Below are 17,619 nucleotides of genomic sequence, written 5' to 3'. Positions count from 1 at the left end.
GTGCTGCTAAAAACCCAAAACAATGTCTCCCGCTCCAAAATTTGGTCCATGAAGGCGGCAGTTGTTCAGGGTATGGATGGTTTGAAGACTGTGATTTTGGATGCAGGCTCTGACAGAGATATTTGGGAGGACTTTGGTACCCTCTTGCTTGCCTAGGCCTTTCTACCTCCAGAGCTCTGGCTGTGAAGTTGTTGGGCTATGTTGCTCCATCGCTCCCACGCTCCATTCTGAAGGCTACACAGCAATGCTCATGTATCCCTCTGTGGTTTGGATACTTTTAACAGTTTTAGTACTGCCACTAGCGCTGATAGTAATTCTGACAAAGGGTTGGTATTATGTGCTCTGACAGAACCAGATAAGCATTAAATGCTAACTTAAGGATTCTAGTGTTCAGGCTTGAAACTGAGTAGTAAAGAGATGAAATGCTGAATCTATTACATTCTGAGTATAGCTTATGTTTTAACTCCAGGCTAAAGGATTAATTTAAAACTGTAGGATTAATTCATGTAGCAGATAGAAATTCATGCAATTTTGCCATACTAAGACAGTGTAAAATGCTGTGTCACCAGGTAATTTGGCTATTGGGCCAGGTCTCTTTGCTACAGGTCCCACTCTTCACATCTGGTGGCACTCTGCCCTAACAATGTCTGGCTCCCACCTTCCTGTCCCGTGGTCAGATGTCTGATTAGCACTGTGCTGTCCTTATCTGGTGATCACTGATGTGAGATTTAATTTCTCACACTTGGTGCCTCAGTGAGATCAATGTAAGAAAATGGATTCAGAATCCTATTTAATTTGCAGGATAAATTGTAACAATTTACACCTTGTAAGTGAGGAACACACTAGGTAGATGTTTTTATTAAGATCAAGCCATTCTTCTTTGAATTCTGCTCTCATGGCAGCTGAAGAGGGTGGCATTTATGTTTCTTTTTCATTTTCAAAAAGCAGATATTAAACCTCTCTACTTGAGATGATGGCAGCATAATGCTGCCCTTAGATCTTAAGTCAGACCCTTGCCTTGATACAACACACGGTTCTTTGGGACTTTAGAGGGGGATGTTTAAACTGCATATCCAGGCAGGAATGTAGAACGGGGTCTGCCTATCTATGTCACACTGTAACTACACTGTGGGAGAAATCTGTAGTTCCTAGAAAAGGACAGACAAAAACAAACTGTAAAATAAATTACTTAGAGATATAAAGAACAAGATAAGGGGAAGCTGCTGGAGCCATGACTTCTAAGTCGGAGTAGTTCTTTTTGTGTGTAGACTAGTGCATTCTCATAGAGGAACTTTTTTTTTTGTAAAAGCAGAAAATGGATTCAACTGCCTTTCCTACTCTAAATCATCTTAAAAATGTCACCGTTTTCAGTATTCCGTCTGCATTCATTTTTTGGTGTTTGAAGGAAAAGCAATTAGCATGGGATATGCTCAAAATACCAAATCCAGTTGCCTGTAATTCCTTTAAAGGTAATTCCCCCACATTTAAACTGTGGATTAACTTTTTCATTTTGAATACAGAGTTGGTAGTTGAAATTACCCTTGTCTGTAACTTGATTACTGGTCTGGCTAGGTAATTGAACTTGGGCTTTTCAGTAAAGTAGAAATAAGATTTTGCATTTTGTTCTCGATTAATAATTGGTATTTCATTAATCTATAAGTGTGCCAAAGAAAATCAGTGTAGAAATCAAGTCTAACTAAAAATGTTTATTATGGAATGGGGAAAATACCCATTCAGATGAATTTTTCAGTTTTACTAGCTAAGGAGTTTTTGGCTACTTTAAGAGCTGAAGGATTCTAGTATGTCAAACTGAATGGGATCCAGGTTCTGTGACCATTTCAGGCAGTGCAGCTTAGTTTGTGTCTAATGGTGGCAGGACTGCTGTTGCACTTGGATTGCTGTTCCCCCTGCATGGTTCAAGCAGGAGGCTGTGCACCAAGACTTTCCACATCCTGCTCTGAATTTTGATGTTTCTGTGTTCTGCCAATAGAAGAACACAGAAGAAGAACACAGAAGAAAATCCTGGAAGTTAATCCTGGAATCCTGAACTTCCTATCATTGATAACACCATCTCTGCAGAAAGCACGAGTAGCTATCCAAGTTTACAGAGGTGTTGTACGAGGAAAAAAATTATTTGCCTGATAGCAGAATACAAGGAAGCAAAAGAAGTGTATGGGACCTGAGTTGCAATGGAAGCAATACAAGGAATTAAATTTCCTGCTTGATGTTCCTTACTGATGTTCTTGCCTGACCCCTCCTGCTGCAGACAGTCACTCTGCAGTCGCAGCAGATGAATTTGCGCTGTGGCTACAAAAGATGTATCTAGTTCTGTGACTGGGTGCCAGCCAGAACTGACACTGCTGATGAGTAAATGACAATAGGTAACAAAATTACTGAAAAGACTAGAAAATTCATTAAAGAGAGGGCCACTGTGCACTTATTCATGCCATTAGCTGCAAAGTCACTTTGTGCATCGACAGTAATTAGAAGCAAGTAATGTCTGTAGACTAGCCCTCAAGATTTTGGATCCTGGATCAATGTGGAAGAGTTTCTTCTCTGTTAAAGTCCTTTGGTTTAATTTCTTTCTCTGCTTCTGTATTCCTTTTTCCTTCATATGGTTCCACAAAAAAAGATGACAGTGTGACAGGCAAGAAATCAGAAAGGTTGTGCTTTTGATTTCTGCTGTCTTCTCCCCATTCTGATTTCTCCCGAGGTTATCAAAGGTTCTGTCAGGGTTTTCTCATTTTTCTTGCCCAAATCTAATTGTACAGTTGATTCTGCTTCAGTAAAGCCCTCTATATTTTACTTTTTAGATGCATTACTGTCAAGTGCTAGTGAAGACGTGCCAGAGTCTGTAACTTCTCAGCCAATAAAAATATCTTCAGGAATACTTGAGTTGTGGTCTAGAATTTCTGTTATTATTATTTCAAAAATTATAGTGAGTTATTCATTAGGAATGATGTTTCAGTATGATTTTTTGTGCTAAGTTAAATATCAACCTTGTTTTTTCAGTTCTGTTTGCCTCCACTACAGTCAGTTGATTTCAATAATTTTGAAAATGGTGATTTTCCTAATATTTTTTAATATTTACAATTAATATTTAGTTCTCAGAAGAGATTGGGAAACTTGAAGACAAAGTTGAACGTGCCAATAATGCTCTGAAAGCGGATTGGGACAGGTGGAAGCAGAACATGCAGTGTGATATGAGATCAACATTCACTAATGTGGCTGAGAATAATCTCCGTTTTTATGAAGAGGTAAAAACTCTTTCTCATAGCAATGTTATTTTTTCATTGGTTATTTCAGTGCAAAAGTCCATGGATTGCCTGTAAAGAGGAATTTTTGCATTTTAGTTCAAACATTTGTTAACTTCAGAATCACCTTTTGTGGGAAGAGGGAAGCAGTTATCCTTAATTTGACACATTTCAAGCAAAATGTGTTTTGCTTGTGCCCAAGTGGTTGATCTTGAGTTCATCATCGACAGAGGGCAGTCTTGTTTTACTAACCACAACAATTTGGAACATATTTTTCGGTTCAATGTCAGCTGCTATATTTCAGTTTGGAAACATTTTGCTGTAACTGCATGAAGAAGCCTTCTGGAAGGCTCAAACCTGTCTAAATGATCCTGTATGAGGAAAACGTTTCAATATTATTCTATCAGATTTTTAGTTTCAGCTCTAATGCCACGGGTAATATTCTTGGTAAGAATTTCCATTTACAAGGATATGTACTCAGAAGGAGAACTTGAAAACAAACAACAAAATACATTAAGCATTCTGTGAAGTTTCCTCATGGGGAACACGTTCTTGATTGAAATGCGCATTTTGAAAATATCCCAGATGTTTTTAAAAGTTTTAAAAAGAATTTCTCCTTATTTTAGGAAAAAAAATGGAATACAATAGGCCATCTATTAATCATAAATTAGTATTTTTTGCAGATATATGTTGATATCTGTAACTTCCAGTCCTGTAGTCCGAACCTTTTATGGATCGCCCATTAGCCAATGGCAGTGCCCTGATTTTACAAATCATTTGGTAAAACGTAATTGAAAAGACAGAGCTCTTGATCATCAAGTCTAATTAATTAACATGTGGTCTGTGAGATGCATGGACATTGACAATCTGTTGTTACATATTAAGATCAAAATATTTTCTGAAATCAGACAGCAAGCTTTTGGCATCCTCTCACATTGTCTTCAGTTATTGATGGTTTCTGACTTCTATAGCAGCAATATGTATGATAAAACAGTGCTGAATATATTGGAATATTTTGTTTATGAATGATTAGCTAAAACACAAAAATAATTATTTGTTTCTTTTTCCTGTCTAGAAATGCTTTTTGCTGAATCAGAAGTTTAATTCAGAACACCAAATACTGTACATGAAATTATTATTTTAGCCACAAACTGCAGAAAAAAGATTCAGCTATTTCTGTAACTGTTGGTGGTTCTTCTTAAATAGCCTCTGAAATACTGGACAAATTGGTTTATCCTGAGACATGATTCTTTGTGCTTTTCTTAAATATTGAAATCTGCATAAAATGAGTTTACTGTTACATCTCAGTAGATCTACATTTTAGAAAAAAACACCTTATCTTACTGCAGCAGTTGCACTAATAAACAACACTGTGCTAACTGTATCACTCCTTGCTTGCAACATGAGGGCTTACCAATATCTCTCTGTTTTATCAGAAAATCATTATTTTAATCCTGACATTCAAGAGAATTTGATAAAATGAATATTTCGATTGGGAGTTTGGATCTAAAATACCCATTTATCTGAGACCTGTGGTTAATGCTGATGGTTAACTGTTGGAGAAGTGATTAGTGATTACTGATTACTGTCAGAGGCCTTTATATTAAAAATTACCTGTGTGCAATGCACTCCTGAAAGGAGCAGGAAAATAAACTCTGGCATCTGCTCCAGCTGTTTGGAAGTGAAACTTCAGGAAGGGAATCTCAGAAACCCAGGAAGGAGAATATTATTTTTATGCTTGCAGTAGGAAACAAAATCCTGCCTTAAGGGCTTGAGTCTAACTCATTAAACTTATGCACAAACACAGTTCCTGTTACAGTGTTTTTCTCTTTTCAGTCATTACTTGCATCATTAACATTCTTTCACATGTCTGAAGTTACTCATTCAGACTTTCAATGCACCATTTGATGCTTACTAAGCCTGTTCTTGCTGTAGCATCCCTCTTTTCTTTTTCCCAAAGCACATTCTTTGCATTTTCCCAGGCACCATGGATGCCATGGATGTGATTCAGGAGTCATTCTTGTTAGTGGTCATTATCTGCATCCCTTAAATTTCTGAGAACTACAGTGATGAGAGACAGCCATCTATTTTCTGATGGCTTTTGCAGCAGAGAATCCAGTCCTTCAAGACTGTATAAAACTCAAGCCAGTGTGATCAAATACAACATAGCAATGTGTCAAAGTACACTAGAATTTCTAAAATGTTATTTCCTCTTGGTCAAAATATGGGAAAAGAGTATATGACCTTATATTTATTTGGGGTTTTCCGTAATTGTAGTTGCCTAAGGATTCTGCTGTCAAATTATCAAGCATCATTTAGATGTTAAGAGTATTTCATAAAAGAGTATGTCTCCCTTAAGCTGAATTAATGTTCACATTAATTAAGTGCTACTTTAAAGCATTACCTGTAATTGTATTTCTCTGGCAATTAGTAGAATTGAATTCTACTAATTCAAAACAAGTAGAGTTATTCCTGTAGCCTTCCAGTTTATTCACTATCTCTATTTAATATACTTGAATAAGAAGTGTTGCTTTGTTTCTACAGCCATGAAATCACCAATCTCTTTGTGTCTCTCAATGCTGTGGTAACAAAGACAACAAATGAAAGCCCAGTGTTGCAAATTTTCAGGGTGCTCCTGTGCAGGCCTATAAAAATGAAAGCTTTCCTGTGATAATGTACACACTTAATTATATTTAAATATGTCATTTAGTAGCCAAGAATTACCATGACTGACCAATCATTTGCCATTCCTGTAGCTGGTCTCAAGAGTTCATAGAGCTCTCTACTTCCTTTTCTTTGCTCTGGAAAAGATTTGAATACCTTCTTAAGTCTACCTGTATTCCACAAAGGCTTAAAGCCAAAAAAATACTGTAATAATAATAACTGTAAATGCATTGCTAAAATAGGGGGGATTTTCTGAAACTATGTAAAAAGGCTTTGATTTTTAAAAGTTCAGAACTTTACTTCTATTTGTGAACTAAATAGTATTGATTTGTTTGCCTTACAGAGAAAAGTTCTTGAATGCAGCATGAGTTAACACTGTACTGTTTATTTTATTCCTTTTCCTGATGCCTTTTAGTCCAGAAGAGATATCTGCCAAACAGCTGGAATCACAAACTGTCCACAGGGTGGAGCTTACCAGCTGAGAAAGCTGATTGTCACCATGAGTATTTTCATTAATTTAGGTATAGATACTCTATGCAGCATTACAAAAACCAAAATACAGAGTTGTTGGTGGTGCTGGTAGTATTGTTTAGGTAGCACATTTGAAATGTAACTGGTGCAAACTAGTGAAAAACCGGGCAGTGTTGAACTCTGGTTTCAAAGAGCAAAACCGATTAAACATATGCTAAATTCTTTTTTTACTATAGTCACTAGGACATTTACAGCATTGAAGAAAAAGAAATACTTCAATTTTTCTCAGCAAAGAACTTTGTTAACCTATTCTGTTCAGGAAGAACACCAGAATAAGTGGCAGCTCAATCCAAAGATAACTAGACATTATAATTCCAGGAAATATATGAGTTTGGTTTTCCACTGCTCATGAGACGCTCTAGTAAATGCAGAAAGATTGGTGGTTTTTCCTAATGTAGTATGATAGTTAGTTTTGGCATTGAAAGAACATGGTTTTTGTTGAGCAGAGATAAACCTTTGTTTTAAAGTGTAGTCTCTAATTTTATCTATCTTGTGTCAAACTAATCCTGTTAAACCTTTCCAGCTTAATCAGATAAAAAGCTAAAGGTACCTTTGATATAGTCAGATTCCCGTTGGTATTGACACACCTTAATCTTCTCCAAAAATATAAATGGTTTCCTGATTGTCTTAAATAGCTCAAGCATAATTTAGTCTATTTCTGTGACCTACATTGTTGTATAGACATAAATTGATCCAAAAGGTTCACTAGGGCAAAACAATACTCAGTCCCCATTACAGCAGCTTCCCTTATGTACCTCTCGGTCTAGTAAAAGCTGTAGAAAAATAGATGAGATTTGTTGCTTGCCCTAGAGGCCTCTGTAATGATGCATTAACTAATCATTTGGTTGCGTAGCAGAGAGTTAGCTGCTCATGCATGTTGATCACATCCTACCTTAGCAATGCCTGGGAATTTAGCTAACAAACTTCATGTGATTTTCAAAAGCTCCCACGTGGCTGAGCCCATTTGTCTTCTGTGCATGTCGCTTCAAAGACAGGCTCCATCTTTGAACCCTTATTCACTTCATCCATTACGATTTCTTTTAAATAATTTTAGGAAGACATTTTTTATAGTGGGAATGGCTGTTTCTATGCACTCTATTTTTTGTTTCCTTGCACCCAGAAATTATGAAAATATTTTCTGCCTTGGACACGAACAAGACTTCATTTTCATATTCTACTCCAAAAAATGCCATCATAAAGGGTATTTTTAAGGTATCGACCATTCATAACAGGGAACACACACGGCATGTGACACACTGCTTCTGCTAGCATCCTTACTACATATTCTGTTTTTATATCTCCTTTTTAGTTATATATGCAATTGTACTATATGAAAAACTTTCTGCTGTTTTTTTTCTAAGATTGATGTTGTAGAAAAGATACATGTCCTGCAGCAGTAATCGGAATATTTTAGGTAAAATAGCCTTATTTAAGCTCTTGCTATTTCATTTTGTGTATTTAGGCTTTTTTATTTCTTCCATTGGGCTTTTACAAGTAATTGGATTATGAATTTCAATCCTGTGCAAAGACATTTAATTTCCTCAGTTTGGATTTTCTGGTGTTTTTTTTTCCTTTCTGTGTCCTTTGTGAAAACTGGCTGATCCTCTATTGAGATCTCTGTTTTCAGCCTCCCAGGAGAATGGAGTAGAATCATTCTGTAATAACGTTGAAGTATACATCACTAACAAAATGTCGTTTATGCAGTTCATGCTTCACAGTACGAAAAGCTTGAGCCTAAGGCACAGAGACCTAGTTTTGTTTTGGTATGGTTAATTATAAAACTTGTCAGCTGTAGCAGCACTGTGATGTCTGACAGTGAAATGAGCCACCTCTTACATTTTGAAAAATGTGCTTTGGTTATATAAACAGAGATGAATTAAAAACTGAATAACTTGTGTGAAAAAATGCTTTGCATCTTTGTCTGGAAAGACTTCAGTAGATTGTATCTCTCTGCTTAAGCAATATACTGTGATTGCATTTTAACATGTGCAGTTTGGCTCAGTGTTGCAAAGATAAGACACAGCCATTTTTACAGTGCAGCCAGTGCTGATATATGTATTTTAACTCACATTACTGAAATTGCAGAATGACAAAACACGGAGTTACATGGTATAAATTAAACTGTGGTTCAGGAAAAAGATCTGTCATTGCCAACAAAAGACTCTTCAAGAAGAAGTGATGTTTTCTTGCCCTATATCTAGAAAAAGCCTAGGAAAGCAGCTGTGCCTTGCAGCTCTCTAGGATGGTAACCCAGGCTGGGCTCTAGCAAACAGCAGTTGATGATTTTGAGCGCCACAGTGAAGACATGTTGCTGCCTCACTGACATTTTAAAACCAAGATGCCACATTCCAACTCAGGCATCTCAGATAGATTCAGCTGCCACAGTGTCACATGAAGTATGGGAGAATCTAATGATCAAACCTTAAAGGCTTTATACAAAAGGTCAAAAAGACCTTTTAAGTCAGAAAACAGTTTGCACCACTTGCAGTTCACTGTTCGTGCCAGCAGTATCTTCACTATTTCTCCCTGATGTACCATTTCAAAATAACATTTATTCAAAAAGTCAATGAAGAAAGCAGATTTCCACATGAATCTTATCCTGTTAGTCCTCTCTTTTCACAGTAATTTAAACATTAGATGTACTCTGAACAGCAGCATAATGTTGTGTGCAATAGCAGAAGTTAGTTGGGGCTTTTGTCAGAAAGATCAGAAAAGAAAGATTGAGGGGGTAGATTCATGGTATTCATAGTCTAGGGGACAATATATGAGTAACAGGAATGATCTCTAACAGGGCTGATAACAACCAAAAACGTATGCAAGAATAAGCTTCCACATACTTTTTCTTTGTGCTCTTTTAGTTCAGTTGGCCGTTTTAACCACTCTCGTTATCTTGCAGACCCACATCTACTTTCTTATGTCTTCAGAGACAAAACCATTGCTGACTTCTGTTTGCTTTTTCTTGTTACTTTTGTCACCCATAATTTTACGGGTATCCCTGGTTCTGCATCCTTCTATAGTCATGGGTTCTCCCAGCTCCAGTCATCCTGTGTGTATTCTCTGTTTTGCTCTTTGAGCTTATACTTCAACATTATTCGTGACTATCAGATCCTCCCACTCATCAGCTTGCACATAGATATGGAGCTATACCAGGACCCAGGGTAATATGATTAAATCTGCATATTTAATGGCAGAGCTTGGAAGTCATTCACAAGAAATGTCTAACAGAGATAGATGGCTGTAAGTTCAAGCAGCGTAATTTCCACATCTCCTAAGCAATGACAGATGGATGCTACATGTTCCACTGTAGCTGGGCTTAGCAAATTGCTGTGGCTTGAATAGCTTATGGCAAAAGATTTCAGTTACGAAATGATGCTGTTTTCAGGCTACTGATTTAATTCAAAGTTCAGATAAATGGAGTGTGCTATCCAGGTTTTAATATATATTTCCTGAGAAATTTCAGAAGACCTATTTATTGTGAATAATACAGATTCTTCATGAAAAAAACCTGTGTACACTAAGTAGTAAATAAGCTGCAGTGTCTAGAACAATAGATACAAATGTATAAGTCAAAATTTTGTTAGAACATTTCCATTTCAAGAGCTTTTTATCAACAGCATCAGAACAAGAAAATTATTGCATGAATTTCCCTGCCCTGTTCTACTGATAGACTTGAAATAGTAGAAGCCTGGGGCTTTGTCAGCTCACTATGGGTTACCTAGTGATAGCCTTGCCATGGCTCTCAACATTAATCTATGATTTAGAATGGCTTGCCAAGCTGCCAACACTCATTTAAGCCAAATTGAACCGAAGTCATTTGGGGTTTTGGTTTTTTTTAATTTTACTTGCTACAGTCTTGATTATTTAAATAAAAAAAATAGTTTTTACAATGATAAATACATTTTTCCGTGAGGAGAGAAATGCCACTTGTTGTAAGGATGACAATTTCCCTAATCCCAGCCCCTGCCTTTCTGGTCCCATTTCTTTCCCATTACTCAGGGGAAAAAATGAATCCTCTCCTTATTTAGGAAAAAAATGGTTTAATTTAACTTGGAAGGCAAATTTGGTGTACAATAGGAATCCACAGAGATTACAAGGGAACTGTGCCTGACAATGTGCTTTCTATTTGGAAGAGATCTTTGCCTGTAACTAAAGGGGGAGATTAAAGAGGAGCATAATTAATGTTAGCATCTTCCATGCTACAACATACAATTACAATGCTCACACTGTGCACTTGTCATTATGTAGAAGTGACCTTTACAGCTCACTCAGCATGTTAGCTAACATTTTGCATATCACTGAGCTGCCTAGGAAACCGTATTTTGCTCTTACCATGGTCCCACAAAAGCAGCTTGTGACAATGTGTATGTATTCTGATTTTTTTTTCTCTTCTTTTTCTCCTTGGCTAAGTTTACAGAAATCTATCTGCTGTACTCATATGTATGTGTTTGGTTTTTTTAAGTGCCTTGCTACATGGGAGTCCTTCCTAGCATCTCAAACAGTGGATCTTCATGTGGAAGAAGATTCTGAAGACAGGCCTTGAGTAATATCTCTGCTTGATCTCTGCCTTTTCCATGCAGTTTCTCCCAACCAAAGTGCTTTATATGAGATCAAATACATTATTAAATTTAACTGCTAAAATCAGTGAAATGCAGAAAACCAGCTTATTGAACACTCAGGTATTCTAGTCCTGAAATACATTTTGAAACATGCTATATATTGCTTTTTATTGCTTAGCTCTGATTTTACATATTTTTATGCATTTGCATACAATTGTTTTCATAAATATAGCATAACTTGGATATAAAGTATTTTAAATATGTAAAAATAGCTTCATTTTAATAAAAAGTTTAATAAGGAAAGTTTGTCATCTTTCTGTATCCTAGTCTTTAAGAAGTATTTCGGTATTTTAGCATTCTTCTTATATTCTCTTTCTTGAGTAATTTCTTGTAGTTGTAAAATTACCTCACGTAGTTTTCAAGGACTAGGACTTTAGGATTACATTGATAGATCTTGCTGGTCACTTGATGGCAACATGGTACATAGAGACGCCAAACATCTACTGTAAGATTAATGATGTTTAAAGTATTGTTAGTTTAGTTTTTAGACTGCATACTTACATGTCTATTAGATGTCTATTAGATGTCTTCAATTTGACATTTTTTAAAGGATGAAGAAAAAACTGGCAGTTCATGAAACAGATTGTTTGTACAGTGATGACACAGCACTGATCCTACCAGCACAAGAGCTTCCATTTGGAGTTTGCAGGATGAAATCTTTTACTTCCATGGCTGACCCTCCTGTAATCCTTAACTTCTTCCCTCTTCAGATAGTCAGTGTGGAAGAGAAAGGGTTAAGAAAATAAAAGAGAGGTTTGCATTTGAAATTATTAGCTGATTCACTCATGCAATATGCATTGAAGTCTTCCAGTCATTCAATTATTCCACCCAAAAGGTTTTCCAGTCTGGACTTGTAGTTTCTGCAGTTTTATTCCCTTTGGCCTGAGCAGGCCGAAGGCTGAATGTGGAAAGAATGAGGTGCAGGAATGAGAGACAGTCTAATCAGGGCTCTGGTGTGGCAGAACAGGAGGGCCTCAGCCATCACCTGCACCTTTTGTGGTGGCATTTTGGGAGCTTGCTCTTGTCACTCACCTCATGGCAGCAGGGGTCAATTCCAGAGCACACAGCTGCTGCTCTTGGGTGGCTGTGGACCTGTCCAAGCTGGGAAAGTATTTTGTGGTTTTGATTTTAAAAAATTTAGATTGCAAGTGAAACCTGGAATACCATTACGACCTTTTCAGCAACTCTCTCATGCTGCTCCCGTGAAGTAGTAATGAAAGCTCAGCCCTTTTTTTCTTTTTATCTATAAAATGGCAGTTAAGATGCTCCTAGAGTACTGCAGGAAGTATGCATCCCTCCCAGGGTGGACAACTCACAGTGGAGTCTGTGTTAGGAGGAAGGCAGTGTGGTGCCAAAGGGCTGTGCTACAGAGTGTCTTCTCCAGCTGTGCTGGCAGTGGATGCTTGCAGGAGCCAGGGAGGAACAACATGGCTGGACTGTGCTCTTTTCCCACTGTATCCTTTCTGAAGATTTTTTTTTTTTAACATCAGAGCTTCTATCAATTAACTTAATAGCCTTTAATAGCTTTCACTGTGCTTTCTTTTTTTCCATCTAAACTCATAGTATTTACAGTGCTGAATGGATTCCACAACTTAACATGTAGGAAAAATCAATACTTTTTGTGATTTCCTAAACCAGCTGCCCAATAACTTCTAGTGATGCCCTCTACTTGTTAAATTGTGAGAAGAGATGAGCAACTGTTTCCTATTTATCTTCCCTGTGCCATTCAAGAATTTACAGACCTCTAGTGTGTTTTCCAAGCACTGCTGCTTTCCCAGAGGAAAAGCCATAGCTTAATACCATATTGTACAAAAGCCATTTCACATCTGTGCTCATTGTTATTGCTATTCTCTGTATTTTCTAGTTCTGCTGCAACCAGTGTTCAAAAATGCAGGCACACCAGAAATGTACACGTTGTCATAATTATGCTTTGATTTTTGTCATCATTCTTTCCCACTAATTTCTAATTTATTTTTTAAAGTACCACTGAATGCTGAGCTGCCATTCCATAGAACTGTCCACTAACATTAAGAGCTATTCTGAAGGTTACTGAATAATTTAATTTCCATCAGTGTGTATATATAGGAGAATTGGCTTTTCCCCAGTGAGCATTTATTTGCATTTATTAATACTCAATTTAGCCTGCTGTTTTTAGCTCCTAATCTCTCTGTGGTGTACAGTCCTATAAACGGGACTCCAGCAAGTCAAACAGCAGTAACACTCTGAATACCAGATAAACAAAAGTTCAAGAAATTGAGCTTGAACAGGCTTACCTGGAAGGATAGGAATGTTTCAATGTAACCAAAAATTAATACCGTGTGGCTCATTTAGGCACCTCTAAGGACATGTACTGTCTGGTTAGCTGAAATGGGCAATGCCAGTGTGTGTTGGGTTGATTTTACCTGTATATTCTGCTGGAGCAGAACGTTGCTACCTGAGATATTTGGAAATCAAAAGCATCGGACATTTTGCATCCTTGGTAAAAACGCTCATTATGTTCATGATTTCTTTTTCAATTCTTTTCATCTTTAGCTAGGCCATAACTTGTGGGGGAAAGACTTTAGCAGTCAGTTATACAGAGGCCTTCTTTTGACCATGTGTTTGTTCTCCTGATTTTCTCTATCATCATGCAGTACCAAGATCCATTGTTAAGTACAATCAAACATTCTCCTTTTTGTGACATGCAAATACTTCTGCTGCCTAACAGGGGAGCTGTCACCAGTGCAAATAGCTGATAGTAAAGGTAAAACACAGGTAGCTTGTGTGGGTAAGACATCAGTGTCTCTAAGCACTAAGTGATTTTATATGGTTGCCTGGTACAGACTCTGGTACATTATCTGCAGCAAGATGCACGTCTAGAGGAAAAGGAAATAAATGCGGACCCTGCTGGCCCCTGCTGCTGTCAGCCTACACCCAAAATAGTGACCTTTCAAAATGATTTGTGCTTTATTTATTGACATTTTTTCATTTGCCTGATAGCTATGGGCAGGATTTCACTGATAGCATCACTAAAATAAGGATCATGCTGGCATAAATTAATCATGAAACCAACCTTCCAGCAGGAGCTTTGCAGGCCAGAAGGAATATCAAGTGGCTTTCTTTCATATGTCTAAATCACTTTAATATTACATATCTGCACTGCCCACTGTTTTGGACAAACAGTCCCTTCATGAAGAATGGATGAGGGCAGAGGTGTATGTAATAGGCTGCTCTGATGTGTTTTAAGTGTACTCAAAGAAAATGGCTAAATAAACCTTTTTCTAACAAATAAAGGAGCTCCTATCTGCTACCCAGGGGGACTGACTTGAGTGACTAGAGGATCCAACTGTACAGCCCTTGCAGAAAGCACTTGGGCAGCAAAACTTTCATAAAGCACTGCACAGCTTTCAAGTTTTTACTGTGTGAACCTGTTGTTACCTCACCATCATTTTTACTCTACTCCTGCCATTATTGTGGAGAGAGAAAACCTTATCTATGCAATCCCACAGAGGCACCTTATTGAATACAGTGTGATTAGAAGAAATGTTGGCCAATAGGGTGAACCATAAACTCCTTCAAGAAACCTACCATGTTGCTTTTCCAAGAGACACCAATGTTTAGATGCAGCCCCTACTGCTGACAGTGGCTCTGCCTCACTGGCAGTAACTCACCTGAACCTAAAAGGGATAGACAAAAACTTTCAGTGGATTTGGGACTGAAAAGTGAAGGTACATCCTGGTTTAGGTAAAATACATGATTAAAGAAATGCAGAACAGTCAAATTATGTTCTCATCTAAAATATAATTGGAAAAAATGTCAAAAAATATTGTATTCATTTTTCTACAGGCAAAAAGTCATATTTGAGATTTAAATTTTTTTATCTAGACTGTGACATGAAACTGAATTTCCAGCAGGAATAATTCTTTTGATAATTGTATTACTTAGAAGGTTAATTAAGGAATAAACATTATTATGTCTGCATTAATAATTAATGAAAAGTTGCCAGAAAGCCATTAACTGTTAAAGCCAAACTAAGAAACTCCCTTGGAATCACAGCAACATTGATTATGTGATGAAGACTCATTGTTTTTTAAATAATTGTTTTAACACTATGGCATCTTAAAGAGCAACGGAACTGCCTTTTTGAATTAACTTTTTTAATCAAAAAAATAAGTAGCTGCAATGTTAGAATATGATTTGATTTTTTTTTTCAAACATAAAACATCTCACCAGGCTCTTTCTGCAAATGAAAACAAATAAGATGTTTATTTTTTTTATTTGTACTCTGGAGTTGTGTTCATTTAAATAATAAATCAAGCTTTCACCAGGAGGTAAAAGAATAGTATGTAAAATGAGAGCTGAGCAAGATGCTCCCTACATGTTCAGCTGTCACAAAGCTCCTTACTTCTATGTGGAGAAATGTTTTTTCACTCAGCCACGGCATTATTTGGCTGTCAGGTTACAAGAGAAAGCCAGAGGTGGTCTGAACATCATCATCTCCTACCCAGGAGCCTGCAGGAATTGCTTGGGCCCCACAAAGCTGGTACTAAGCCCTTCAAGCTGGCAGAGCCTACCAAAATGAGCAGCAGCTCACTGCAGTTGCAGAACCACTACTGCTTTATCATCTCTTTTTACTGCTTGATTCTTCAATATACACAGCATAAGAGTCCGAAGTTTCTGATAAAAGCAAAAGAGGGAAGTTTATGAGGGTTCTTTTCAACCTAAAAACTATTATATGAGGCTATGAAATAGAGTGGAAATTGAGAGCAATTATATTATGAAGTGAAAAACTGTTACAAGAATTAAGTATCCTCTCCTACTCTTGTCCACCAGCAATACCTTTTGCAATAAACAAAAGAACCTGGCAGACACTCAGCTGACATAAAAGCAAAGCTAAAGCAAGGTTAGAGAAAGATTTGTAACTGGGTTTGAGAGAAAATAGCTAAGTTAGAATAGCTCTTTGGAGACTATGTGTTCATTCACTGATGGGACAGTACAAATTTTATAAGTGAATTAATTGTGACAGGTTAACATAGTAAAGTAAGTTGTTCAATATTTATTGGTGCCTTCCAGCATGTTGCTTTATTCCTATTATTGTACCTATTTTGTTACCATCTCATTGTAGGAAAGAAAATTAATGGAGAAATATAAAAGGGGAGGTGCAAAAGCAGAAAAAGCATCAAAATTATAATCAAAATTATAATCTTCTGTGATGATGATTGTGCACTGTGGCATGCAGTTGTTAAAAGAATTTAAAAATATACAAATACAGTTGTGCCTCCTTTTGTCACATAGGGGTACAGCAAATTAAGAAATACACTTCTGCTAAAGGATGAACCTAGAACCTTTTATTTGTATTAGCCTTTTCTTCATATGTGAGTTTTTGCTGGAGCAGAGAGACACTCAGTGCAGATAATCATCAACCACACCTCGAATAACTAATACAGAATGGCAGTACTGGGTCAAACTGGCAAGTCTCAGCCAGGTTCTTATAACCAAGGTAAAAAAAGCCATGGTCTATCTGGTTAAAATGCAGAGATGCCAACAGAAGATGTTTCCTGGTTTTTTTATCTTTTTTTTCCCTTTCCATAAGAGCTGTAAAACCACTTCTGACACTGGTTCCTGCTCACCCACTGAGCACCTTGACCAGGTTTAATAAGAGCTTTTATGGCCACATTAGGACAGGGTACACAGACCCCTGACAGAGGAGCTGGCAAAGAGCTGGCATGGAGAGCTGGGAGCCAGGCACACACCAGGGAAAGGGAACTGCCATTCTCTTAGCTACCCCTGTGCTGAGAGATGCTGAGGAGCAAAAGAAGGTACTGTACTTTGTCCTTTACTCAGATTCTGGGAGTGGTACAAAGATAACTGTCATCTGTCACTTGGATTGCAGTTTATACACAGATTTCAGAATACAGAAAATTAAAACATAGAACAGAAGGAAAAAATACCTTGGATACAATTAGAAGGATATTTGCTTTCATAGTTTAAATTATATTTAGCTTAGTTTTTAACCCTTAATTTGAAATGTTCCTGTTCCTACTTTATATGGCTTGCTACCTACACTGAGTGTATGTCTGAAGTTTGTGAGGGTTGCCATGGGATTTCTGGCTTCACTGCTTCGAAAGTCATTATCTGCAATTTGACAAAGCTGATCAACACTACTGCTGTATATGTTCATTTTCCCTTAGAAACATTGGTTTTATAGATGACCTTTATGGAAAACAATATTATTTCATCTCTGCTTTTTAATATGTCATTTATCAAGTGTATTTATTCAGAACAAATAAACTGCAAGTCTGTGAAGACTTTCCTTTGTAGTCCCTCTCCAATAACACGGTTACAATGTTAGATTGTTCTAATTAATTGTCTGTGGTACAGCTATTTTATTTATTTATTTGTATTAATTTTAGTTTTAAAAAAATGGGAGATCAGTTCAGAGCAGAATTGAGTTCCCTGAGTAATTCTAACCATGCAAATGTATTTATATATTATCTGTATTTATATTTTTTTTGGTTTGCTCATTCATCCTGGGATACATGAACATTCCCAATGTGATTGCTGACCACTCCATC

The 17,619-nt window shown here is 37.0% G+C and overlaps 1 protein-coding gene across 4 annotated transcripts in view; it reads left to right on the top strand.

Moving 5' to 3' along the window:
* The window catches only part of SNX7 (sorting nexin 7), a 35,727-nt gene extending 18,375 nt beyond the window's left edge, over window positions 1–17,352 (top strand). The window contains exons 8-9 of one of the 4 annotated variants that reach the window (XM_064664677.1): window positions 3,105–3,257; window positions 12,323–17,352. In XM_064664677.1, the coding sequence (XP_064520747.1) occupies window positions 3,105–3,257; window positions 12,323–12,337 (168 nt within the window). In that variant the 3' untranslated portion in view covers window positions 12,338–17,352. Of the gene's footprint in view, window positions 1–1,990; window positions 2,896–3,104; window positions 3,258–4,329; window positions 5,061–10,908; window positions 11,309–12,322 lie in introns of those variants that run through there. The other 3 variants (XM_064664675.1, XM_064664676.1, XM_064664678.1) reach the window with 3 other exon arrangements.
* Window positions 17,353–17,619: the final 267 nt, after the last annotated feature.

This window comes from Pseudopipra pipra, chromosome 9 (assembly GCF_036250125.1).
Source record: "Pseudopipra pipra isolate bDixPip1 chromosome 9, bDixPip1.hap1, whole genome shotgun sequence".
Lineage (NCBI taxonomy): Eukaryota > Metazoa > Chordata > Aves > Passeriformes > Pipridae > Pseudopipra > Pseudopipra pipra.
The sequence above is the reverse complement of the archived record's forward strand: the minus strand, read 5'-3'. Positions and strand labels throughout refer to the sequence as shown.